Consider the following 26193-nt stretch of genomic DNA (forward strand, 5'->3'; position numbering starts at 1 on the left):
GCACTAGATTTAAAAAGTGACATTTATAATCCAGTACAGCAAGTTTTCTAATCTCTGTGCAAAAGTTTGCAAATCCCATGAAAGTTCAGTAGTCAACTCGTTCAGGCATCGGACACGTCAAGTTAGGCGTTTAGCAACTTTTGTTCTACATCTGTGCTCAAGAAAGAAAGCTAATCAAAGGAACACCCTTGCTGGAATCGACCCATCCGTGTTGTCTGGGTACGGTGGAGGTTTCTGTCTGGTCCGTCTTAACCAGACAATTTCAACTAACTCTCACCTCCAAATTTGTCTGGAATTTGAGGAGAACGTAAAATGAGCTTCCCTTCATCTTGACATGTGAAAACCCAGGCAGACGTTTCATCATTCCTCTCACACATTACAAACCGTCTCATTAGCTCTGCATGAGGGGGTTTCCAGTCAAGAGGGTTGGAGTTAAGGGGACAATATAGAAATCAGACGTGCTTTAGACGGCAGTAAAGTGGCCACCTCTTTCAAAACGCTGCATACTCCATGATTCACACTGGGAAAGTCTGTATGCGCTGCCGAATCTCTGCAGAAATGATATGAAAATCAATGTGCAATATCAACTCAAACCAAAACTATTTGAAACAACATAAATGCAACACCCGCTGTCAGTGAAATCTTTCGCTTGCTACATTTAGAGGATATGCATTTATCACCTTACGCATTGATCTTTTTCTTTTTAATCATCATCATCATTATCATCATCTTATTCCCAGTCCACACCATTCTAACATCAGGGGTTTTTAAAAACACAGTTAAATAAGGTACATAGAAAAATAATGGCAAATGAAATATTCTATTTTAGAAAAATAGGTGTAACCGTTATTTCTTCATCTCTCTCTCGGTGAGTTATGCGCTGTACCTTACATATCAATACATGTCACACACAGTTGATTGAGACCTTTTACAAGTTTTTTTGTCAAGTGCAGTCTCCATGCAATACATGAGCTTGTGTTCGAATTCGTGTAGGTACGTTATAAAACTAAAATGACTAATTTCATTTCTCGTCATGCAGTTCACCCTTATAAAGTTTAAAATGGTTTCGATACATTTACATCTCTTGACGGTAGAAAAGCTTATTATTTTCTTGCATTGGATGTACTGTAGGATTTATATGTCGTTTGTAAAGGCTAGAGCAGGCTAATAAAGCTAAGGCTATTGAAGGCTGAGGTTCTTGCTCAGCCTGAAACATGAACTTTTTTTTTTCTTCTCTGATGGTACCATGTTAATGATGTCTTTTTTTTTCTCTTTAAAAAAAACTATTTTTCAAGAAGATAATGGAAGACCTAAAGCATGCGTACACAACAGAATTGAGCCAAAACCTATCGTGTGGGATAGTCATAGTTCCCTCCAGCTATGGAAAATATTCATGATGTTTGCTCCATGTCCAGCAGTCTTAAATACCACATGGCCATGCTTACATAAAGTTGATACAATGCAGTTGGTTACATGGTAATTATATATTTTGGTCTCATTATGTTTTCAAAACTACACTAAATACACAACTTTTTAAAGTATGATTATTCTTTTTTTTTTTAAATTTGTCAATCGTCTTTGAACATTTACCGTTAGCAAATGAAACGATTCATGTGAGAAAGCTGACGTGTGTGTGTCTTTGTGTATGTGTGTGTGTTTGTGTGTGTGTGTGTGTGTGTGTGAGAGGAGCTGGAAAAGTACACATACAAATCTTAACAGCATTTGCGTTCGACGATTGCAGGCAAATCAATTTCACAACATAAATCTCGTAGGCAGTTGTTCTCTCTCTTTTTTTTTCAGCTCAGGTTGTATAAAAGTGTTTCCAGAAGTATGCCATGGTTTTCAGTTCATTTCCTGTACTGTGGCGTCATTATTGCTTTCACAGACTGATAAAAAGTCTTGTGCTATGGGATGTTCACACAGCGTCTACACATGTTCACACTGTTACTTTGAGTTCTGTATTTAGGATTGAGTACGATTCGGATTTGAAATAGTTGTGGCAATGCGGTGTACTAACGGTAGGCACGCTAAATATCTATTTCTGTCAGTCAGTTAGTGAACTGCTAAACACACTGCACGGGGTCTTCTTGTAGCCGCTGAATAGATGGAACGTCAAAGCTGTGTGCGTCCAGGTATTTTGGGAGTGACACAAATGCCTTGGAAAGAGGTTTCTTTTTTTTTTTTTTGTTTTCAAGTAGCTTCGTCCCTTTGAAGTGGGAAGAGTTATACAAAAGGAGACTTGTTAGCTACAGTAGTCTGTAAGCATGCCAAGATCACACCTGATTGCCCAATGAGTTGCAGAGTGTGTGGAACATGCGACAGAAAAAAATAAAAAGTGGGAAAAAAAAAAAAAAAAACTACATGCATATCTCTTTTAGAAAGAGCACGTTAGGTGCCTTGTGTTGCTGGCAGTGTTCTATTTGGAATATGTACATGGTAATGATTACTATACATATGTTAATAATATAGTGTATAAATACCTCTGTATAAATGGACTTTATACATCTAAGTCAGATACTTGGAGGAGCCGGGGCTGGGAGATATTCCGAAAAGGAATGGAAGAAAGTCTACAGTTTGATTTTTTTTTTTTTCCTTTGCATATTCAGTCTCTTTCTTAGACCCTGAGTCAAACTTGAGAGAAGACCTCCAGCCACTGTGAAACGGGAGGCGGGCGTGGGGGGCGAAGGACCGGCGAGGGCTGGAGAGGCCTACTTCCCTGGAAGCCCCGGGTCAGAAACTGGCCTGTGAAGTCCCAACATTCCTGAGCTGCTGGGCGGGACGTCCGGGAGCGAGGCCTGTCGGACTGACGGGAAGAGGGACTTAGGTGGTTGTTGGTGCTGTTGTTGTTGTTGTTGTTGTTGTTGTTGCTCTAGAGAGTCCATGGTGTTTTGTTTGTGTCTCTGCTCAATGTCCGCGTCCCTCTCTAGCAGTCCGACAAAGTTCCCATCTGGAAGAGTCTCAGTGTGGAGGAGGACTGGGGAGGAATCTTTGGATTTGTTCTGTGCCTTTTCTGAGTCAGAGCTCTGAGAAAGAGAAAGCACAATGAATATCAATGAACTGAGTTCTTCAGAAGAAGTAGAGTGCCGAGAGTTACCATATCAGTGAGTGGTTTCAGAGATTTGCATGTTCTGGACCCCCCACGTTGACTTTCATTAAGCTGCAGACTCCCATTTGAAGTGATTCTACCATAGGGACCCTGATGGAAGGTATTAAATTGTTTCAATTCCATAATTGAAAACCACTGGTTTCGACCAAACCAGGTTACATCCATATGCATTTCGAACAGGATACATTCCAGTGTAGAATACATCAGGTAATCATTTTGTAGTTATCATTTAAAGAGGTAGTAAGTAAGATTTTCACTGTCCCATTGCACAAAATGCACAGTGGAAAACATTAGGTTCCCAGTGCATCCGAGTACATGAAACAGAAAAGATGGAAAACTGTATAATGCACAGAGAAATAGCTATCACAAGTGCTAGTAAGTCACAAGCACTTCAAAGTAAGAAAGAGACACAGTATTAAAGGCTTGATAAGGCAGCTACCAAGCTGCAGAGCGATTCAAGCTTTGTGCTCTTTCTCACGCACTGCAGCTTCACAGCTGCCTTACCAAGCCTTTTATTGTGTCCGTTTCCTTACTTGAAATGCTTGTGACTTCTAGCTCTAATGATAGCAAATCTGTGTGTGTGTGTGTGTGTGTGTGTGTGTGTTAAATGGTTTCCCTTCTGTTAAATTTCATAGCACTGAGATTTTTAGCTTTCAGTACTCTTTCTTAGGTACCCCAGTGGCTCACTGTGTAGAGCACGTGCAGTCCAGCCCTAGCTCTTTACTGCATGTCATTCTGTCTCCCTCTCAGAGATGGAAAAAACCCTCTGTTTCTGGTCCTTACCCTCTTTTTTTTAAAGGTAAAAAATGCCACCCATTTAATTTCATTGTTTCATTGTTGCTGCAGTTCCTATAGCTTGGCAACAAAGGTTGATAACGGTTATAGATTGCTTAATGTCCATTTAATGTACTATTAAGCTTGCCAGTCTCTTTGTGGGCAACAGACTGGTCTTGAAGCAGAGTAAAAGGTTTCTGCTGTACCTGCGGCTGCGGCGGTGCAGGGCCGAGGCTGAGATCTGTCTGGATGGCAGACACTGGCTGGACCATGATGGCGGGCCTCTGGTACTCGGGGCTGGAGGTGACGGTGCTGTAGGCTGGGGGCCCGGTGGTGGTTTGCCTCTGGAGCAGCTGCAGGATAGCCTGAATGTCTGCTGTCATCTGCAACTCCAGCCTGCGGGGGCCAGATGAAACAAAAAAGATAATAGGCAATGAAAAATGAAACGATATGTGGCCAAACAGCATGCACCCAGCCTCATTTAACTTATCAGAACACCCATTTTACATGAGGTAAAGTCTGATTAAATACACAGGCTGCTTTATTGTAACATACCATTATAAAAGTCTGAATGTGAAGACAGAAAACCAAAATGAACAAACGTAAAAATTCTTTCATGTGCCTTTTTTTTTTTCTGGATGCATGCACAAAAATTATGATGGCTTTTATAAGTTTCAGGGTATGCTTTACTGTTTGGAGAAGCACTGAATCACTGAAGCACATTCAAATTCCTGTCAACTGGCACTTTGAGTTTATAGACAGAAGCTGGTGCATTCATTTGCATTTTTTAGCAATCTGCTGCACTCACAATTGGAAGTTGTGGATGAACTTTTTTTTTTTATGACAGATGCATCAAGGCTTTCAGTTAGTCAAAACCCATTTTAAATTTGGAAGAACAAACTGACTGAAAGATTTTAGGGTCACAAGACATGCAATTATCCTATATGATGGTGTCCACTGCAAGATCCACATGTATGATGATAGACAAGTATCCCTTACATTATGACAGCCATAAACATGACTGATCGCCAGAGTGTCTAGTAACTCAGAGAAACATGCTACAATTCATTAGTTTAAGGGCAAAAGTCCAGGATCTGCTCCATTCAGAGTCCAGTGATGAATGGTGCTATAAATCAAAAGGTAGCCGACATGCAGTGCAATAGCAACGTTTTTGGTTGTTTGCTCAAAGTCATTAATGGTCCTGAGAATTTGTAGGGCGGATAATCATCGTACCTAATCAGCACTGATTTACATACTGATGACAAAAAGGTGATGAGCCTCCTGCTGACCTACCAGTGTTTCCCTCCCCAGCTATATCTGGAGCGCAAACCTCCACCATCATAGCCGGCAAATTAGACCTCCATACCTGTCTGCTATCCGGTATGTAAGTCAGTCCTGTGCCGTCATTATGTCCAATAATCCTGTCTGGCCTGACGGTTAATGTCATCATACGTTTGTGCGACCAAATTAATTAGAAGGGCTTTCTTTAAATGAGGCCTCTGGTGTGATCCTTGTGGTGATACTAATGATCCTTGCTGTGTTTCAGTTTGTTACTGGTGCTGGAGTAATTATGATTAAAGGCCTAATGATGATGATCATCCCCACTGATGATGATACTGGTCCAGTAATAGGCCATGGCCCTCACTGTCATACTATACACCTTCAGGTACAGAGTGCTGAAATGTATCTTTCATCGCCATTCATAGCATTTGCATTCTATTATACAGCTTTCATTTTTGTTAATTTTAACCATTTTTCATTGCTTATTTGATATCCTATTTTGTGCTTATATTCTATGTGTATTATCCCCTGCCAAATCCTATTAGTTTTGCTGCTGCAACGCCCTAATTCCCCCCAAAGGAATCAATAGGGTCTCATCTTATCTTCTTCTTCAAGAATAGGTTTATTTTACCATCATCCCTATAACTGATGAGGTGAGTACTGATATTATCTTTTGCCCTACTTTTCTTTATTGAGATAAAACATGCCACTGGACCATCCAGATGCAAATCGTATGGCCAAACACCAGATACAAATCTGATTTTCACTGCATGCTTATTATTTCAAAAACATATTCCATCTTTTCAAATATCTATTCAAACAACAAAGATCCAATCTGTTTATGGTAAGAAAATTAGATTTTTTTTTTCTCTTTGTATGCAGTGCTACAGTGCTATCATATTAGAATAGTGGTCAATATTCATTTCAAACACTAGGGGGAGACTCAAACCATAGCAAATTAGAAGGTTGTGCTGTTGTTTGGGCTGGTGATTTCTCAAAGTGGTGCCTCATGAAAATCCGAGAAAATGAGGAATTCTGTCATTTAATCCCATTTAATAGACATCAGTGTGATGAGCGCATGAGTGAATGTGATGACAATCTAGCCACCTAAAACATAAACAATCATGCAATTCTAGATGAAATTATGCCAAATAACTGCATTCATGAATCTAAGATAAGGGTCCCTGCGGCTTAATGAGCAACTACCGGGGCGTTGCAGATTGCTAGGCAGTTGCTCGATATTTTACACTGGCAGAACATGAAATGGATTTTTTGCATCGAGCTCCTACAGCAGGTATCAAAACACCTAGCACCTGCACAGCATGTCATCACCTTCTGCAGCAAGTTACATCATGGCAGAGACGGTGCATCACCTCTGCTCTCCCTCCACTCTTCTTTTCCAGCTAATCAGCAGAAATGAAGGAAACGCAGAATCGGCTAATAAACAGAGTCAGCACAGGCTTCCAGTGTGGAGGGGAATGCCTCCGTGACTCTTTGCCAGTCACCTGGTGTAGCTCTTTAGTGAGCAATCAGTGCAAATCAACACTCTGGCTGGGGCTTGTTTCAGTAAAATGAGTCTTGGCGGTGCGGCGGCCATGTCCGCTGCCTCAAACTATTACCTCTGCAGGCCCTCGCCCTAACCAGGATAAATGAACACAAAATGACCGGCTGTGGGCAGGCTTGTAGCCTTCTGCTGGTGGATCCCATGTCTCCACAGGGAAGGGTGCAGATGGAGGAGAGAGGAAGAGAGGGGCAGCATCATACAGAACTTGTTTTGTCAGTTGCTTCTTTACCTTTTACAAATACAGTCAATTGAACTGACTGACCTCAGACAGGAGGGAGATGATTTTTAAGCAAGCGCACTTTGTTCTTTTTCATTAATGAACTAAAACTCTGCTCTGGCACCCGGACTTCTCCGTGACATCCACCATCCCTGCCCCATGAGTGACGTCAGGAGCCTTTGCAGTGCGTCTGCATCTCGTGGCTGCATGCTATAAATAGACAGCCTCTGTCTGTCTGCCTCCCCCTCATCTGTATCAGTGTACCAGCCGAGAATCACACACACACACTGCTCACACAGCCCGCGCTCTGCCTTAATACGGCTCTGACCGTTGTCTAGGCTAAAATTTGCCTGTGCAACTTCTCATCCAATTATGGTGGGAATCACATGGTTTGTACTGCCTGCTCTGAAAGATTTCATTGTTGAAATGAGCTGCAAAGTTGGCAGCTTGGAGTGTGATACTTCTGGAAAATACAGAGCCTCACTGTTGTTGGATGAGACCCATGTATTGAATATCAAATCCTTGTTTTCTCACTGAGACACATGGATTTTTTAAACTGTACTATAGGCTATCAACCTGGCCCAATGAAACACTCTCAACACACAAATAAAGAAGCACACCTTCAGTTCAAGTATGAAAAATAAAAAATGGCAGTATGCATTTTTTTCCATAAAGGCAGGGATATTTGTTAAGCAAAGATTCCACCTCATTCCTAAGAGCACAAACCTAAAAATCCAAACATGATTAACCACTGAAGCCTTGTGGTATCCTGAAGACATCCTGTATAAAATGTTTCTTTGCATACAATTTGTGCTGATGGCTTAATTCAAGTCAAATGACAAATTTCTAAAACATTTGTCACTATCAGCACATTATGTGAACTGTATGCAGGTTTATGTGACATCATTATCCAAATTATGAGTACAAATAATTTGTTGTAATTTAAATCAGTATGATGGAGCCACAATCAAATCAAAGAGTATTTGTCTAAATGGGGCCACAGATCATCAGCTTCTAAATCCTTGCTCCTAGAGGACATATAGGAGAACTTAGATTTTTCACCCCCGGAGTATGAAACGTGACCCTGGATGTTAACGAACCAAGGAGCTTTTTTACACTTGAGGAGTGAGGATTAAGTAATCTGTGTTGCGCAGAAGTGGTTTCCCTACTGCTGAATAAACAGAGTGCTCCTCATCGCCTGGAGCAGCTGCCAGGCTGCCAAAAACAATTCCTTCAGTATGAGTTTCAATGGAGCGTTTCACTGTTTCATGGCCTAAATGCTGCTTCACAGTCCCGCTGTCCGTTCCGCTATGGCAAAGTGGCTTTTGGGAAACATTGGCATGGACTCCCGACTTCCTGCCCCCCGCCCCCCCCCCCCCACTCCTCACCTATTGAGGTGCTCCTGCAGCAGGTCCAGCCGTTGCTCCACCTCTCCGTAGGTGAGGTCCGAGTCACTGTCCTCCTCTGCGACCGGAGCCTCTGGACACGGGGCCGATTCCTCCGCACCTTCCCTGGGACGCTCACACGCCCACTCCTCTGCGTGGAGATCTGTGCATGCAAAACACACAGAATAATCTGGGTTATTAGAGCCATACCTTGAGGGAATAATCATCTATTGTGCCTAATCATTATTGAACTACAGACTTCAGACACATGTGACCCGAGTCCAAACAAGTTCTACTCTACACTTAAAGGCAGAATGAGTAGGATTTTCTTGAAAAACAATGATTCATACAAAAATAATCCCTCTGAATCATCACTTATGACCCTCGAGAAGTGTGTGTTGGTGTGTGTATCTGCAGAGGCCATGTCCTCTGCCTGTATTTTCTTGTTTTGCTGGACTCTTCTGGGCATCGGCCAATAACATCCAATAGGAAGCTGCGAAATTTACGGATCACAGAAAAAGGAAATTATAGGCAGGCGAAAAGCTAAGCAGATAAAGCTGGTTCCATAACAAGAGGGAATCTGGGGTTGCCTTTCACCCGCTGGCGAGAACTGAAGGAGAGGATGAGGATGAAGAGTGACGTGGTGTTGGCCTGTTTTCTGTTGGACAGGTAGGTTCAGGCAGGCAATTTTTTTTTCCTAGGGCGGTGACAGGATGTTTTACATTTTGGCATTCATTTCATTCCGTTGCCATCCTAGGAAATGAAAACTCGCTGCTGGTGGTTAGCTTAGCGAGGGAGGAGGGGCAAACTGCAATGCAATATGCTTAGCATTGATTTAAATCAATCCATTTAGAATCAACAAAAAAGTGGACTAAGCACATAATTTATCAGTGAGTATGACCGATGGTGATATGTGTTTATTCCCTAACAGCAATTTTGTGTAGTGCGCCTTTAATTCAGACATCTGTACTTTTTATTATTTCCCTGGCCTGTTTCAATAGCTGGTCTGCAGTTTTCTGTACAGGCGTCAGGTGATTTCAGATTCATGTAGGAAACCACCTGATGAATAAAAAGCCCACTTAGTCTGAATATAACAACAGTTAATAATAATTTTACACGTGACCCTGGTTGCGAATCAAGATCTCAACACTGTTTTTTGTTCCTCCACTTTGGATTTTCTGTGGAAGAATAGCGATTGGCCTCTGGAGGTGAAATTGACATTTCCTGTGGTTTGCTCCTGCCGTGCTGATTATAGGAATCAATATCACTCTGCTCTCCACTCCGGCAGAAATCCTATTACGGCTTCAGCAGCTGAATTATATGATATTACTGTCAAATCAACACACACTGACACAGTTTCCCATCTCGGAGCAGCCCCTGCTTAAGCACGCTGCTTAAAATGAGCCCTGCAAGCGCCCTGCTGCAATTTTTGTTTCACGAACCCACTGCCGCACAAGTGCACGGTTGTGTTACGCCGTCGTACTCGTGTTGTGCTACTTTTTGAGCGGATGTATGTGTTTGCAGAGGCTTGCGATCGCCGAACACTGAAAAAGATCTAAGCTGCTGCATTACAGTTTCTTCTTTCGGGGTTACATTAGGTCGAGCCACAGACTCAAACTGGCCCCAAGTGTGTTTTCTCAACATGTAGCGGCAGCCAGACAGTGAAAGTGAGGCTTTCTGCTAAAGCTTGCCTGAGATTTAGATCCTAACTGCAGCCTTTTGTGTGGATGCTGCTCAGTCAAGCCTGCAGCCCTACGCACTCAGACAGCCTCAACTGTACTGGGATCTGCAGGACTTAACAGCTCTCTTACAGCTCTTTATTGCACATGTGGTTTTTTATTTGTTCTGTTGGACTGACAGAGTGTATTTACTCCCATCAATATCATTTTCCCCTGATGTATAACATGCCGACGTGCTGCGCAGTATCCGGTTTTCAAGGCAGCTGGAAAAAACAGAAAAGGAAAAAACAGAAACATCCTGACACGGCAATATTATTACGCTTATCTCTCGTGTTTCATAAAAACCTTCCAATGTGACCAAATTTACCACATACAGTAATGTAGACAACACGATTTTGACAAATGTTTCCTGTAAATCCTTTATTTGGTCATGGCCTGTGATCAAAAGGGGTGACCCTGGTCGCTGAACATAATCCTCTTAAGTTTTATTACTGAGTGGGTTTTAGGTTTCACCATAATGACACATAATCCTTGTTTGGATTTTTAATAGGTGTGACATTCCACTTTGGGGGCTTAGGGATATTTGGGTTTTTCTAAATTAACTTCTGAGCCAATTACCCTTTCAGATCAAAACTTTAGAGGACATTTATTGCTCTGTGGTTTGTATTCATATAAAATCATTTCGGGCTTCCTGCGAATCAGGTTAAGTGAAATATCTCACACATTTACAGGAAATATCCATATAACCATTAATAGAAGACAGTGATTTGCAAACTGTGTGCACGACCGAAACGGTTATCTCGTCACTGTCTCATCGCTGTTATTTTGGTTTTGATTATGTTTCTTTAACTTTATTTGTTTGATGTGTGGGCAAAAATAGAAAAATTCAGTGCCTAGGGGAAAAAAAATCAGTTGAATGACAGGGAAGAGAAGAAAAAGGCTTTTGAAGAGGCTCTGTGCTGTTTGTCTGCTTTCTGAGTCAAAAATAACTCCCTTGTTACTAAGTAAATAAATAAAAGGTGTGGGAAGGACAAAAACAAAGAAAAGAGAAGAGGCAAGGAATAAAAAGGAATAATAAAAAAAAAAGGCGACTGTTTCTATTGTCAGGATCATCTCACCTTTATACGACTGGCTCTGTGTGCCGTCTCCCGCCTGGGTGTCCGGGGTGCTGCTCAGCCCCAGGCCCAGGGTGTGGTCCCGAACCACCGGGTACCCCAGCACCCCCGAACACAGTGGCCTCTGCTCCTCCTCTTCCTCCCTCCCTTCCTCCTCCTCCTCCTCTCCTTCCTCGGCGGAGTCTTTCTCTTGCCTTCCCTCGGCTGAGGAGGAGTAGACCTGCCTCTCCCGCTTGGTGTCACAGTACGTGGCCACCGACTCCTTGTTGTGGCCGCCTGGAGGTGGGGAAACGATAATCAGGGAACGTGTTTGGAGGAGCCAGATGATCAAAGAAGAATTTATCAGCAAGCTTTTTATGTTGTGCAATTAATGACTGTTTGAGATTTATCGTGCAGTGCAATTGGGCATCACTTTATTTTTTATGTGTGTGATTAAATCAACAACAAATCAATGATTGCACTTGTACCCCTTCGCACTTCATCGATTCAAAGCACAACCACGCAACACCTGATGAATTTCAGCAGGCTATGCCGGCCGCTTCTGCTGTGAAACGGATTGTTAAGTGTGCTCTGTCTTCACTTGTGTTATATTGGGAGATGGTGATACTGTATTCTGAGGGCCTGTAACCATGGTGACCAATTAGATTTGCTTGAATCAATGCCAAACTGCTGAGTGCTGCTGTGTGGAGGCTCCGGCTCGAAGTCCCAACTCTCCTAGCTGTTAGAACTCAAATTACAACTGCTCCCACGGTGCGAGCTGCTCTCGCTCAAACACAGAGAAATCTGTCAGACTGAGAGCTGTGCTGCAGTCTGAGGGCAGCGGGACCGGTGTGTTTATGTGCAAAGGAACTCATTTGAATGTGTGTATTTTCTTCCCAAAACAGGTCCTAATGCAACTATACTTAGAACTGTTAAGCTGGCTTAGATGTTAAAACCCCCTCAGCCCCGTTAGTGGTTTTGTCATTGCTGCACAGCAGATCTTTGCTCAAACCCACAAAACTTTATTTTGAATTGTAGCTGAAATCCCAATGTTTCCAACAATACCAAATATGTCCTGCTGAATTACAGGGACATGTGAATAAAATGATGCATACGACTTCTAGATATTTTCTATTTGATGTCACGCTGCAGCCACAGAACAACTGCATGTTAGGTTTGTGCATTTCACTGCTATACATGGGATGTAGCTTCAGTGAAGAGCGGCAACCAGCAGATACGGAATATGGATGTGAAACTGTCGTACAATATGGAAAAAATGTCTCTTCCTAATTTTGCTGCTTTAGAAGGAGGAATTTATGGAGGAAATGAGAGTTTAAGGAGTTAAAAGATTGGAAACTCATAAGTATGACTGTGCTGTCGGGGGTTTTGAGTCGGCACCTCCCTTTACAGATGTTTCAGGATGTTATGGGACTCATATCACTGCCAGGAGGCACTGTAGTATAGCCTGGATTCTTGAATTAGTTATTGTGATTCGGAATGGGCTTGTTGATAAATCTGGCAATGTATGTCGCCACATGATGGGACTCACAATATGTTTGAGATTCTGTTTGGGGGATGAGATACCACATTTTTCACAAACAGGAATATTCTGGGAATACAGAGAGGGAGTGAAGGGAGCGTTGATGGGATTGTTAGATTCATTAGTGTTTTGAACACGCACGCAGGAAACCAAATGAGCAGCAAATGCACAAGAATCCTGACATTCATCACAGTTGGCAGCAACCATATGTGACTGCATCTCATCACACAGCTTCCGCTTGTGGATCTTAGAAAAAACAACAAAAACACAAAAATACTAATTTTGACGTTGAAAGGGGTAAAGCCTCACCTGTGGAGGATTTCCTTTTGTAGGACACCCGTCTTCGACATTTGTTGTCATCGTCAGAATCAGCAGCTTGTGGGTTTGTCTAAAAAAAAAAAAAAAAAAGAAGAAAAAAGAGGATGTATGACCAGACTAAGGCATGCAAGATAAATAGCGTGGATGCATGCATGCAAGAAGTAACAAAAGCACACATACTAGTTAAGCCTGTCACATTTAGAGTGATGCTTGCTCCTACTGGTCTAGAATATAAAGCTTTTAAGTACAAAACTCTTTCCATTAAAAGCAATATTTATTCAACAAGAGGACATCAGAAACACAATTTGCCATAGCTTAATCTCCCGTTCCCTCTCTACTACATCTTCCTCCGATACTTCCATACTCTCCAGCTGTCAGAGTCAATAAAAATGCATTAAGTCGATAGCCTCCTCTCTTAACATAAATAAATAAATAAAATGATCACTCACTAACATGTGGATTCCCTCTCACATGCCACAGGCTGACATATCTTTCAGTTGCACTCAATACATCATAATTACAGCCTACATCACGTCCTCAGTAATATCCACCCCACCCTAAGTACTTGACTAATACGCACTATCTCTCATTCTTGTCCGCTAGCGAATGGCAGATTAAAAGAAAATGCCTAAATTAGTCATCACTCTTTTACTTGCTTTGTGCAAAACTGCAGAACTTCATTTTATATTCCAGTGTCGATCCAATTTCCAAAGATATCAAATATGTTGCGCTGAATTGCAGGGAAATGTGTATAAAATGATGCACAATGCATATAGATATAGTTTCTGTAACATGTAATGCTGCAGCTGTAAAACATTGTCAACTCGGGTTTGAATATTTCAAACCCAGCATATAGATGTGACATTGTTGTGCAATATGGAAAAATTTTCTAACTCTGAAACTACTAAAAGGGAAATTTTAGAGCAAAGAAAAGATAGCAGTGCTACTTACCTTGGCGTTGTCATCGCGGAGGTCAAAGGTCAACTCCAGGTTGGTCAGGAAGTGGTCGGCGAACTCAGGATACATGTCCAGCACCTCCAGGATCTCCTCCCTCTGGATGGTGTGGAGGTCGCAGTAGCTCAGCGCCCGCACGTCGGCGCACGACTTCCCCGGCTTGGCGTACAGGTGGATCATCTCACCGAAGATGTCATTCTTGCCTGAGGGGGAAGAAGGACGGAGGGCAGCAAGGTGAGCGGCATACAATCACAGTGCCTATCTCCCCTCGGATAATTAATCCCATAAGCCTTTTTACGCTTATCTGTTCCTGGCATTCTTATCGGGGAACAATGTTGGGGGCGAAAAGCAACGTTAACCTCTGTTAATTCATTCAGCTGCTGGTCGAACATGTAATTAGACGATACAGTATGCAATGACCTATTAAGTGACAAGCCACCTGGCACAAAATGGTGAAATGCAAAAGGGGCTAAAGGGCATAGGGGTCATCTAAAAAAAGGATTTACAGGATGCCAGTACGTGTACATGGAGGTCACACTGTCCATACATTCCTCTCTCTGTTTAGTCAGAAATGACCTACATGGGATGACCACGGGGTTTATTGTGTTCTCTTTAGTCTGAATTCACCAGAAGAGTGGCCACGGCTGATTGTGTGTGTGTGTGGGTGTGTGTGTGTGTGTTTGTACGAGGAGAGCGGTGGAGTTAGTGTGTCTTTGTAAGGCAAATCCAGCCAAGGCTTTCCACAAGACTTTATGCAATCTTATTAAGCCTTATAAATTATGAATATTTATAAATACTCCTATCTGTTCAGTTTGTTGTTGGTGTGTGCAGGGGAGCCAATTTGACGATAATTCATCATTTCCACCTACTTATAAATTCATGGTTTCTGCTGCTTTCATTGCATATGCTGAACTAATAGCAATTTGATGACTATCCTGTGGAACAGTGGAAGCAACAGCATGTGCATATTAGCGTGATGCACGACCGTACGGGAGTGGTAGTAGTGGTAGCCATGATAGTGTGGAAATAGAGTAATCAGCACTTCTCCAGCCATAGCAGGGCAAATGTGCTGAGCTGCTGTGAAACCTACTACCTCAACATCCATCGTGACCCTATTGTGTCATCAGTTTTGGCCAAACCTTATTGGCTGGGTGAAAAACAAACAAACCAAAAAAAAAAAAAAAAAAGAAAAAAAGAAAAAAACATGGCTTAACTTGGTGCACCTGCTGGCAGCTGGGATAAGAGGGAGAGACAGGCATGGAGATGGAAGGAGAGAGAGAGTGTGAGACAGAGAGGAGACGAGGAGGAGATTTACTCTGATTACATTTGGTGGCTGTCAATAATGCTATGCAGCTCAGCGGCTCCTGTCATCGAGCACTCCATCATAGTGAACTGACAATCAGATAGCATAATAAACCATCCTGTGAAACTCGCACCAGCTCCCTCTCCCTCTCTCTCTCTCCCCCACTCCCTCTCTCTCTCTGTCGCTCTGAGGCTCTCTTTCCCCCCTTTGTGGCTTTCCCTCTCTCCTGAATTCCTCGATCCGCCCCCCTCTTTCTCTCTCCTCTGTTCTTTCTCTCACATTTCATTCCTCTCCTTTCTACTCCGCCCACTTGCTCCTCTGTTGCTCCCTCCCTGTTTCTATTGTAATCTATCTCTATTTATAAGCTATCATGCTCTCCTCTTTTCATTAACGCATGTCCTCTGTTAGCCCTGTCCCACCACATGTCCTCCTCCGCTCCCTCCTGTCCTCTCCCTTCATCTCCGGCACAACTGTGCGGCGGCGGCGGCAATCACAGTGCTCTTTGAAGTAAGTCGTTAAGGACGCAGCCAATAGAGATCTCAGCTGCCAAGCGAGCCATGTCACAACAGAGCGGAGCCATCTTCATTTAGACAGCCCACCCGCATCTAATGGAGGTGAGCTTGGGCGAAGCTAACCAGGCTATGTAATGACAGGACTATTAGACGTGCCATGCTGCGGTTCCTCTGAGGTGCTGTCAGGCTCCTTACAAGCCCAATCAGATGAACTCCAACAGCCTCATTATAAATTTTGGGGTGTCTTGGCAACATCAGGGGATCTCAAGAGCCTTCTACCCCATGCAAGTGTGCACCTATTGTGGTAATGATGCAGTTTTTTTCAATATTGTGCTCAACAATGGGTTATGACAGCTCCTAAGAAAACCCTATAGCACGCATGATCATCATTTACAGGTGCAATAAACATATAAACATAGCATATCGGTAGGGGGTTTACAGGGTTCTTGATCGATGCTGATGACTAAGTGATTAATTTGCAAGGCGTGAAAACAAACTGATGTCTTTGCCTGCACTCTTTTTTTCTCACTCCATGGAATTTCAAGACATTTCCAACCCCCCCACCAAGCTACATTTTTAACAGCTAAATGACCAAGGATGGCGCTTGGAGTGAACAACTGATGCTGTAGGAGATTTTAGCTACAAAGACCAATAAAACTCATTCTTAAGCCAAAGAAGCAATAACAAAGCAGTGTTCTTATACTATTTTTTGAGGGTGGAAGTAAGTAAATACATTCACAATTTGGTATAATAATTGGGCATTAATTGGGTATTGGGTATTTTTTTTTAATCAGTAATTATTATTACTGACTTTAAAAAATTATTTTTTTTGCTTCAGTATTCTACTTAGCTGCATTTTAAACTGCACCCATTACAATGTACAAGGCTTTACTTTCTTTGTGAAATTTATTTTGTAATTTCAAATTTTTCCAACTAAAAGAATCTGGTCTGATCTCTGACATGTACTCTGAGTAAGCAGTTTTTTTTCTTATACTGAAGTAGAATATTTACATCAGTACTTTGACTTCTACTTGAGTAAAATACCAGCACAACAAAAGCACCTCTACTTCAGTATAACATTGCAGCACTCCTTCCACCTGTAATATTTGCCTGTAGTACTTTCAGATGCTTTTTGTTAACCAGTTGACTGATTTCTAACTGATTTTTTGCAACTATCATTTTTATCAATTACCTTATTTATTTTAATGCCCTTTTAAATGTTTTGATGCACTTATTTTTCCCACTTATTTCTTATTTTTCTATGTTCTTTTATCTGCTAATTTATAATGCCCTTTGAACCGTCAATGTGTACTGCATGTGAACTGTGCTGTATAAATAGACTTGCTTGCTGGCTGATGTTATATTGCTTTTTTAGGTGGTGTTTCGGTGCCTATATGTTGCTGTGTCTATGTATCTGTTTAAATGGCTACCTTATTTGTCTCTATTGTAATAGACTGGACTTTGTGTCAGTTGTGTTGTAGACCACCATAAATCACTGCTGCCTTTACTTTACTTTACTGGCCGGAGCAGTTTACTGACACTCCTAAATGAAACACTGTTCACATCTTGAGGTTACAGCAGACCCACCCAGGATGGCCACTACCACGTCATCCTTGAGGATTTCGATGGACCCGCGGGAGATGAAGTAAAGCACAGTGAGCACATCGCCGGAGTGGACCAGGGTGTCTCCAGGTGGAGCGTGGGTGGTCTTGAACCTCATGGCCAAGGCTCGGAGGCAACCTTTGGTGGCTCCGCGAAACGCCTTGCAGCCCTGGAGGAGGTTCTTGTTGAGGTGAAGGCAGATATCCGCCTGCAGGCACTCCGGGAAACCCTTCAGGACCTGGATGTGAAACAGGAGTCAAAGCAGACAGGAGGCTCTGTCAGACATGACATGGAAGCAGAAACGCTGTCAGTGCTGTGATGTGCTGAAGCTTTAGATGTATGAGTTTTGGGTTGGGATGAAGTTGCCGATCAGATTGAGTGGATTCCCAGAGAAATTTCGATACAATTGCCATCTGTGTTTCTTCCTTCTTTTCAAAACCTATACCCTGCAGCGGAAATAGACTGCACTGCCTGTCTACAGAAAAAATATATATTGTTTACTGTTATGATAAGAGACAAGACATAACATTTAGGGATTGGACCTTTCGCAGATAAATGACACCACAAACTCAAAACACAGATTTGACGTTTGCTGTGAAATATGTTTTCTTTCCTGTTTGTGATAGTTTGACACATTTCTTGAGGAGTCTCGGAGCCTTCATGTGCTGTGATGATAAAACTACTCTTTCAACCATGATCTGTTATATAAGGCCGTAAACTAAAAGCACATACTCAGTCTTGTCTCCAAAAAATGTCAGTTTATTCATGATTCCTCAGTACTCTGGCCCATAATCTGCTATACAACGTCAAAAAAAGAACATAAAGGAAAAATAAAACAAAATGCCAATCTTGACTCATCCACAATCAGATTAGTCAAGGATTATTGACTTACCTCAAAACTGAGTTAGCCTGGCAGATCATTGAAAATACAATGAGAAAATATTTGGGAAAGTGCTTTAGTCTTTTTAACATTTAACATTTAATTTAACGTTTAACATTTTTAACATCAAAACCGTGACTTTTAGGAGAGGAGCTTTCTAATGCATATTTATAGATTATAATGTTAAACGTTAACACTTACCCTTTAACGACAAAGATACTGGCATAACAACTAATGTTGCTCTAACATAATGTGAACTTACTGCAAATACTGACCATTTTTTTTTTTTACATTAACACCATAACAGACACTGAAAGGCAAGGAGAGGGCTTCAAGGACACAAAGGGGACAGTTGAAAAAAGAGCACATTTCTTATCCTTTGTCATTTTCACATTGAATAAAATGTGCTAATGACACAAGCACTGCAGAAATGTAGACTTGAGCTGCTTTTCTTGCCTCTGACAGGCTTCTTTTTTTGTTGCCTGGTAGAACAAAGGCTGATCAGTCGATTTGGAAAGGAAAGATTGAACAACATTTGGCAAGTGCAGGTGCCACCGCGGAGAGCATACAGCCAAGCCTCCCACAGTGGGAGGGAAACCTGGCAGTGCCCGGCGAGGCTGTGCCCACTTCCACAGGCGTGATTCACTCAGTCTCTGGTACCAGATGAATATCATGGGGTTGTGTTTGAATACATAGATTTCATGCAAAAGCGACCTTTGAGGCAGGCCACATGCAAGTCTATCAACGATAGACAACTGTGGCCTGTAAAGAACATTCAGTGTTTTCTATCTGCTGGACTGACCGGCATGCACTGAGTAGATACTGTGAATCCACCTATGATCACAAGTGGTTTGTACAGTATGGTTATGTGTTCATGTACAGTATGATTATGTGCAGGAAGTTAGGTAACATGTCAAAAGAAACTGAGGGAGCATGCCCTCAAATCACATGCACTCACACTTTAACGACATGGGGATCTGTTAAAACGTTAGACTAATGCTATGTGTCATCTGTCACTGTATATATGTACAGTGTAGCTAAAGGCTACAGCTCACAGCATTCCACTATTAGCATCAGACACAGCTATAATGAGGCTCGACTACAGAGGGACATTCATATTAACATCAGTTCTGGTAACACATGTACCTCCTGCTCTTACCAGAGTGGTGGGGTCATTCCATTTGACATGAGGCAGACATGGAAAAGACAAACTTATATAAGTACCATGAACAGTATCATGATGAGACAAGCCAGCATTACTGCCCTGCAAAGCGCAGGAGCGGTAACCATGGCTTTCATTCAGTTAGTGGCTATGATTAAACATTGCACAGTATAATCATGATGAAAACATTATACTATGCCAGTGACGTAGCAAGACCTTTCAAAGTTGATGTGGTAAGAGCGCTTTCGGGGACAAGATAGTTTCAAAACAACAAAAGTCTGACAAATGAAAAGTACATGTGAGAGAGAGAGAAAAGCAACAGATGTCTTTTTAGTTGCAGTTGTGAAAACATAAGGCAGCGCCCCGTCCTGACAACAACAGCAGTGCGCATGCCTCCTCTCGTACCATATTCATGTCTATGCCGTTGGTGTACGTCCAGGCGTGTTGGAAGTACTCCTCCAGCCTCTGCCTCAGTGGGTTGGGGATCTGGTGGAAGCGGATGAATTCTTTGACCCGTAGCATTTGGAGGTGGTACCTGGCCGTGCCCGAATACAACCTCTGGATGATGGCTGACACATTCCCAAAGATACTGGCATACATAAGAGCTGGGAGAGATGAGAAGCCACACGAGTGAGCATCGACTAGTCTTGTGGTGTTCATTAATCCTGCCATTGCAAAATTCCGGGTAAAGATGCAATCAGATCACAAGCTTTGAATTACAAGGTTGCATATTATGCGGTCCGAGATGTTTGGAGATACTAGCATTAAAGGTTTGAAATCCTGCAGCGGCAAAAAAAAAAAACAAAAAAAAAAAACTCTATAATAAAACATGCATTTTAAAGTGATAATCTGGGAGATCTTCATTTTTTGGTGATATCTTTGGAGCTACAAAGTCGTTGCTGCACTTCAGAGATCTCTTGTCAGTCACAGTGCTGATGCCAAGAGATCAACAGTTTCTGTTGCTGGAGTTTTGAGTTTCTCTTTTGTTTGTCTGTTCACTCACGGTGGCCCTCGCTGTTCATGCTAACTTTCTGGTTCTTTTTCTATTTATTCCCATGCCCAAGTGCCTCCAATCACAGCCTTGTGTCTTACTGTAAAATCGACAAGTGCGAGGGCTCGCTCGCAAACTTTTCGGAGCCCTTTGTTCACACTTTCTGAAAGATGGCAATCCTGCTGACTTTGCCTGAGGGAGACGTGTTTTAAACATCCATGTAAAATGGGCTGAGGAATTTTTCTCTGAAAAGACCTTCCAGACACTGGATATTTACAACAGCAAATGTAAAAGCTTTCATGACCTGGGCATAGGTTTAACCACTATTGCATTATATCAAACTATAGAAAGTAGCGGAACTGCTATTTTATTTACATTTTTTTAAATATCTATACTTAGCCACATTGTTGTAGAACTGCATTATTTTTTGCTGCACCAGATATCATTGCAATGGCAGTGTTATGAACAGTGTTATGGGCAAAATGTATAATACAAGCATAATTCAAACAGAAAAACTTGTCAGAAACCACGATTGAATAAATGGTTATGAAAATGTATTTGGCAGTACAGGTTCTGCTCTCCAGGGTGTGCATGAACTCCGTGTATGAACCCAAGCAGCATGCTAATTATTTAGCAGGGAGTGCAATCAAACCACCCAGGGGTATTCAAAACAGACTGCAGCATATATTACTGAGGTATGGAGGATACATAATTTCAAGAGACAAACCTGCAGAAACATACACCCGCAATTATATTCATTAATAAAGAATCAGAACAAGAGGAGGCTGGGAAGATGGAGAGATAAAGCAGCACAATCAGTCAACAAGTAAACCAGTGTTTAGATCAGTTGATGATCAGCTGATGCAGAGTGCATGACTTGTGTGTCCCGCCTGGACCAACAATGCTTCATTTATCCTCAATATAATGTGGAGCCGTGATAGTATAACTGGCAAGCCAGAGTAAATTCACAAATCCTATTATGCTGTTTCTCAGTGCAAGGATGTTACTCCATCAGATTAAGGTACATGGACAAATTAATCTCTGTTAAGAGAGCCAGTTTTTCACGCACACACACACTCACGCGCACACAAAAAAACCCAGCCTGATTGTCGGATTTCCCTTATTCCCCTCTAAATGAAATTGTATCATTTTCAATTAAGTTGTTGCTGATTATTTTAAATAAGATGATCAGTTTACAGTGTCAACACATTAACCCCTCGCCAACCCCCAACCCACACACACACACCTCCCCAACTCTCCTAGCTTCACTCTACATTCACAACAGTAGCCAGAGCCGGTCCTCTCTCTCTCTCTCTCTTTTTTTTTTTGGTCTGCACTTGCTGCATGCAGGTAAAAAAAAAAAAAAAAACCTGCCGTAGTGACTACCAATGATAAAAAAATATTCAACTATGCAGCCACCACTGAGATGAAGAGGTAACAGGGTGCACGTAGATGACTGAGAACCTGAGAAAACTTCAGAGTTTGATGTTTTGACATGCAAAATGACCAGACTCAAAAATGCCTGCCCAATATGGGGATTATTTTTGCACAATGCCAGCAAGTCAAAAATCCTGCCTAGCATGGCTTTAAGTGCTCTGAACTTTCCCTTCTCACAAAAAGCCCCAGATTATGGAGAGTCTGAGATAAACAGGGTTACACTGTACTACAAAATTATGCACTGCGGGTCAGCTGTCACTCACATCCGATGAGCATGACGCAGATGGAGAAAATCTTCTCAGAGTTGGTGTTGGGGGAGACATTCCCAAAGCCCACGCTGGTCAAACTGCTGAAGGTGAAGTAGAGTGCGGTGACATACTTATCTTTGATGGACGGGCCCGAGCTGGGGTCGCTGTAGTTGTACTTTTTTCCTGCAATAATTACAAAAATTTGAAATATATATGGAATGAGATTATAACTAACACAAGTTGAGCCTTTTGTGAGTTTGATATTAAAATGTCTCTTCACATAATTGTGGCATCCTTAATCAATATATCTGTGTATTTGGTTAAAACCTTTTTTTTTTTTTGAATATGATAAAATAACAGATAAGCAACACAGCTACCAAACCAACCTATGGACACGCCCAGGTTGTCCAACCAGCCAATCTTGTGCTCCAGGTAAGGCTTCTCCACGTTGCCAATGGCGTACCAGATACAGGCCAGCCAATGGGCGATGAGGGCAAAGATACACATGAGCAGCATGAGCACGGCGGCACCATACTCCGAGTAGCGGTCCAGCTTGCGGGCTACACGCACCAGCCGGAGGAGACGGGCCGTCTTCAGCAGACCAATCAGAGTGGTGGTCTAGAAAACACACACACACGCACATACACACAAATACAGAAATATAGTTACCACTCAGCTACGGCATCTTGAAAAAACATGCCGGTCAAATGCCATTCAATAACAAGATGTGTCTTATTTTAAAGGAATAGATCATAAAAATACAAAAAGGGAAAAAAGAGAGATATTTTCCCATGTACCACTTGCACAGTCAAGATGGTTTCAGTGTGATTTGGTGAGGTTTCCACTCTTCCAGCAAACTGTATCTATCCTCCAAAAATGAGAATGAATTAGAGGTGGATGGATACAGTTTGTTGGTGTCCTTTGGCAGGAAACAGTTCCCAACAAAACTCATCACCCCTGAGGGCTGTGGATTTTTCTGAGTATCTATTTGGAAAGAGTTTTTCACATGTACATTTTTTTATGTTCTGAGTATCATAAATAAATACCCATCTTGTCCCATTATACTTGATACACTTGATATACCAAATGACATTTCCCACTCACAAGGGGTATCTTTTATATTTTGGTTGAACTGTTCCTTTAAAATGTAATAAATAAATAAATAAATAAATAAATAAAATTTTTTTAAAAAGCATACGGGTAATGTGATGTCTTTCACATTGGGGATTTTGAAAGTTGGGAAATTCTGAACTTTTATAGCAGCTTCCCCCCCTCAAGCAAATCAATGCATTTTTTAAACATCAGAACAAATTAGGAATTTGCCCTTTAATTATAATGCCCCCATCAGGCCAAATACCATATTTTTTAAACGGTGGAACACAGTGTAAAGATGCGTCATCTCTGCAAGTTTTGCCAAAAATTACACAAGCAATGCCTGAGATACCATTTGAGTCACGTTTTCTGTCCCCACGTGGAGGAAAACAAGACGCCTTCAGTCAAGCATGCCGCCGTACGCATGGTAAACAACCTTTTCCCAGCAATCAAGCAAAGTGAACAAGCTGTTTGTCTTCTTTCATTGCCTGGATGTAGGGTCAGGGTCAAGAGGAAGTTCAGCTGAGGATTACTGATTGAAAAACATATGTAGATGGGGACTGCTTAATCTTATTCACCAGCCACATGTCCTATACGGTAGCTTGGAACTGAACTTGAGACTGGATCGCGCCCTACTGGATCCTTCCTGCAGGCGTAAACAGATCTCACAGTGTCAACCCAACTTGACTGACTAAGAGATAGTCGATAGCAGCGTTGCTCCCCGTGGCGCTGCAAAACATGAAAGTCACTATGGAACTGGCTTCTGGCGGAACAGATTGGCATGCAAATAAGCGTATGAGAGAGAGGCAGCGTGATTCATCTATTGGCTAATGATGAAGGGCTATTGAATAACAGCAAATGACGATGGCAAAATTAGCTCTGAAAAGCGAAACACCAGTGACTTGGAGCCTTTTGTAAAAAGCCTCGAAGAGCTCCCAGCCCAGTCGCTGGGGAGAAAAACACAGCATCTAAGAAATGCACGTGGACACACACAGGCACACACACACCCGCAGACTTGTGTGCATACAATACACACACAGACACACAGACACACACACACACCGCCTTCTGTTCTGTTTAATTCAAAGCACTTTAATCCTCCCGTCTCCATTTTCTAGCCTGACTAAATTAACACACAGACTGAGGGAGGGGAGGTGGGGAGAGGAGAGCAGCATACAGCCATGATACAAGTCCTGATCTATTAGTGTCGCACAATCTGTAAACACAATAAGTGAGACTTAGAGAATGCTAATAGGTCCTTCCACTCCCTAACTCACCTGACAATTATCCTAATATCCTTGGGGAAAATCATTACCCACCACCTCCTAAATCAATTGTCTGTCCTCATGTCTACGCTTGCTTATTTACTCCAACACCTTGTTTACAGGTGAGAGTAAATATGACACTGCTTACTCCAGGTATTAAAAGCGGTGAGGGGATTTTTTTTTTTTTTTTTTTTTTTTTTTTGGAGGGGGGATGATTTATGAGCCGATGGTTGTCTCCGTCATGGTGGGTAAAAGTGCTGTAGCGCCTTCTGATGGATCCATTATAGAGCCTCCGTCCTCCCAATCTCCCCCCTAAATCACTGCAATCATTCACGGCTGAGCTCCCAGCCAGCGCGCCCTTCCAGCAAGAACTGAGAGAACAGAGGATGAATCATATTTAAACAGAAAAGCCCTAAATTATCTCATGAACATATTTTTTTTTGAGAGCATGCGCTGCCTCCGGAGCAGTGCATGCTGACTCTCACGAATCGTGACCCGTAAGGACGACACCGCACACATATAGTTTGGGAAGGTCGTATCGCGATGCCCACACATGTTGATTAGAATCTGGGCTTACAGTAAGTCGGAGGGGTTTGGGGCTGAGGAGTGGCACTAAAGCTTCCATTAGCAGCCAGCTGTATACAACATATCCGCCGGATATCTTGCTGGCCATCTGCCTCCTTCCCTTCACAGGCTGGCCTGGCCATTTTAAAACCCCATGAGTTAAACAAAGTTCATCTAACCTTCTGATAGTGTGTACATAAAGACACATCAAGACATAAAATATTCAGGCTGTTCTCATGTGAACTTCATACTTACACTTAGGAACAGCAAAGGCACTACAGTTTTTGTATGATAATCCAGGAAACAAATAAATAAATAACTAAAACATGCTTTGACATTGAAACTGTGCACTGGAAAGTAAAGGCATGAGGGCAGGGATGGTATATACCTACTATTTAAATTCTAGGCTTTAAAATGAAATATACGCTCCAGCAATGATTGTCGAGAGGTGCAGCCAAAAAACAAGACACCCAGCAACTGAGCCTGATAACTTAAAAAAAAGTCATTTTTTTTTATCTTCTGAAATTTTGTCTATTATTAGCCACCGTCATCAACCTAACATTCAGCCTTTGTTTTGGAAATTCAAATCACTATCACCACTTTTTAGTGGTGTTTTGTGGAATACCCTCCATGGGGGCGAGGGAGGCACGTCACCACTGACATTAAAAACCAACTCATGTTGTTGAAATCAGTAAACTCCATCATGGCATTTTAGTCGACCGCCCTTCCTGAATTAGAAAGAGGTTTCTGCTGTGATTTCCCCCTTTGAGCTTTTCAGGTCTTTCTAATTTAGCCATGATGCTTAATTTGACCATAGACATAGCAATGCCAGTGCATAATGTCTTGAAAGGTATCCTGCGAACACTGAATGAGAACACATGGAAATATTATCCTTTCATCCATTACTATCCTAACCCTATGGTAGATATGCTGTGTATAATACAACAACAACATATAGGCAAACGGGTGACAAGATTGGGTTTTCATTATAATAATATAATATTCTCTCACCAGGATACAAGCAAGCCTGATGAAGCGAAGCACAAAACGTCCTGCTTGCCATGTTTTTGACTTGCAAAAAATGTAGAAATAAATAGCTTATTGATCAAGTGGGTTTAGAGCTTTGTTGGTGCGCGGCAAGATATTTTGCCTTTATCAGTTCCTATTTCTTTTCACTTGCCTGTCTCCATTAAAAGGTCAGAGGTCAGCGTCGGCTACACAGCAG

At 42.1% G+C, this 26193-nt stretch overlaps 1 protein-coding gene across 1 annotated transcript in view; it reads right to left on the bottom strand.

The window, feature by feature from the left end:
* Positions 1-688: 688 nt before the first annotated feature.
* LOC115372556 (potassium voltage-gated channel subfamily H member 7-like) overlaps positions 689-26193 on the bottom strand; it is a 70157-nt gene continuing 44652 nt past the window's right edge. The window contains exons 8-17 of the mRNA XM_030070560.1: positions 22434-22665; positions 22063-22230; positions 19777-19976; positions 17315-17567; positions 13910-14115; positions 12950-13028; positions 11125-11397; positions 8331-8490; positions 4087-4276; positions 689-3023 (exon numbers count right to left, since the gene is read on the bottom strand). Coding sequence (XP_029926420.1) covers positions 2709-3023; positions 4087-4276; positions 8331-8490; positions 11125-11397; positions 12950-13028; positions 13910-14115; positions 17315-17567; positions 19777-19976; positions 22063-22230; positions 22434-22665 — 2076 coding nt within the window. The 3' untranslated portion in view covers positions 689-2708. The remainder of the gene's footprint in view (positions 3024-4086; positions 4277-8330; positions 8491-11124; positions 11398-12949; positions 13029-13909; positions 14116-17314; positions 17568-19776; positions 19977-22062; positions 22231-22433; positions 22666-26193) is intronic.

Source organism: Myripristis murdjan, chromosome 2, assembly GCF_902150065.1.
Source record: "Myripristis murdjan chromosome 2, fMyrMur1.1, whole genome shotgun sequence".
Taxonomy (NCBI): domain Eukaryota; kingdom Metazoa; phylum Chordata; class Actinopteri; order Holocentriformes; family Holocentridae; genus Myripristis; species Myripristis murdjan.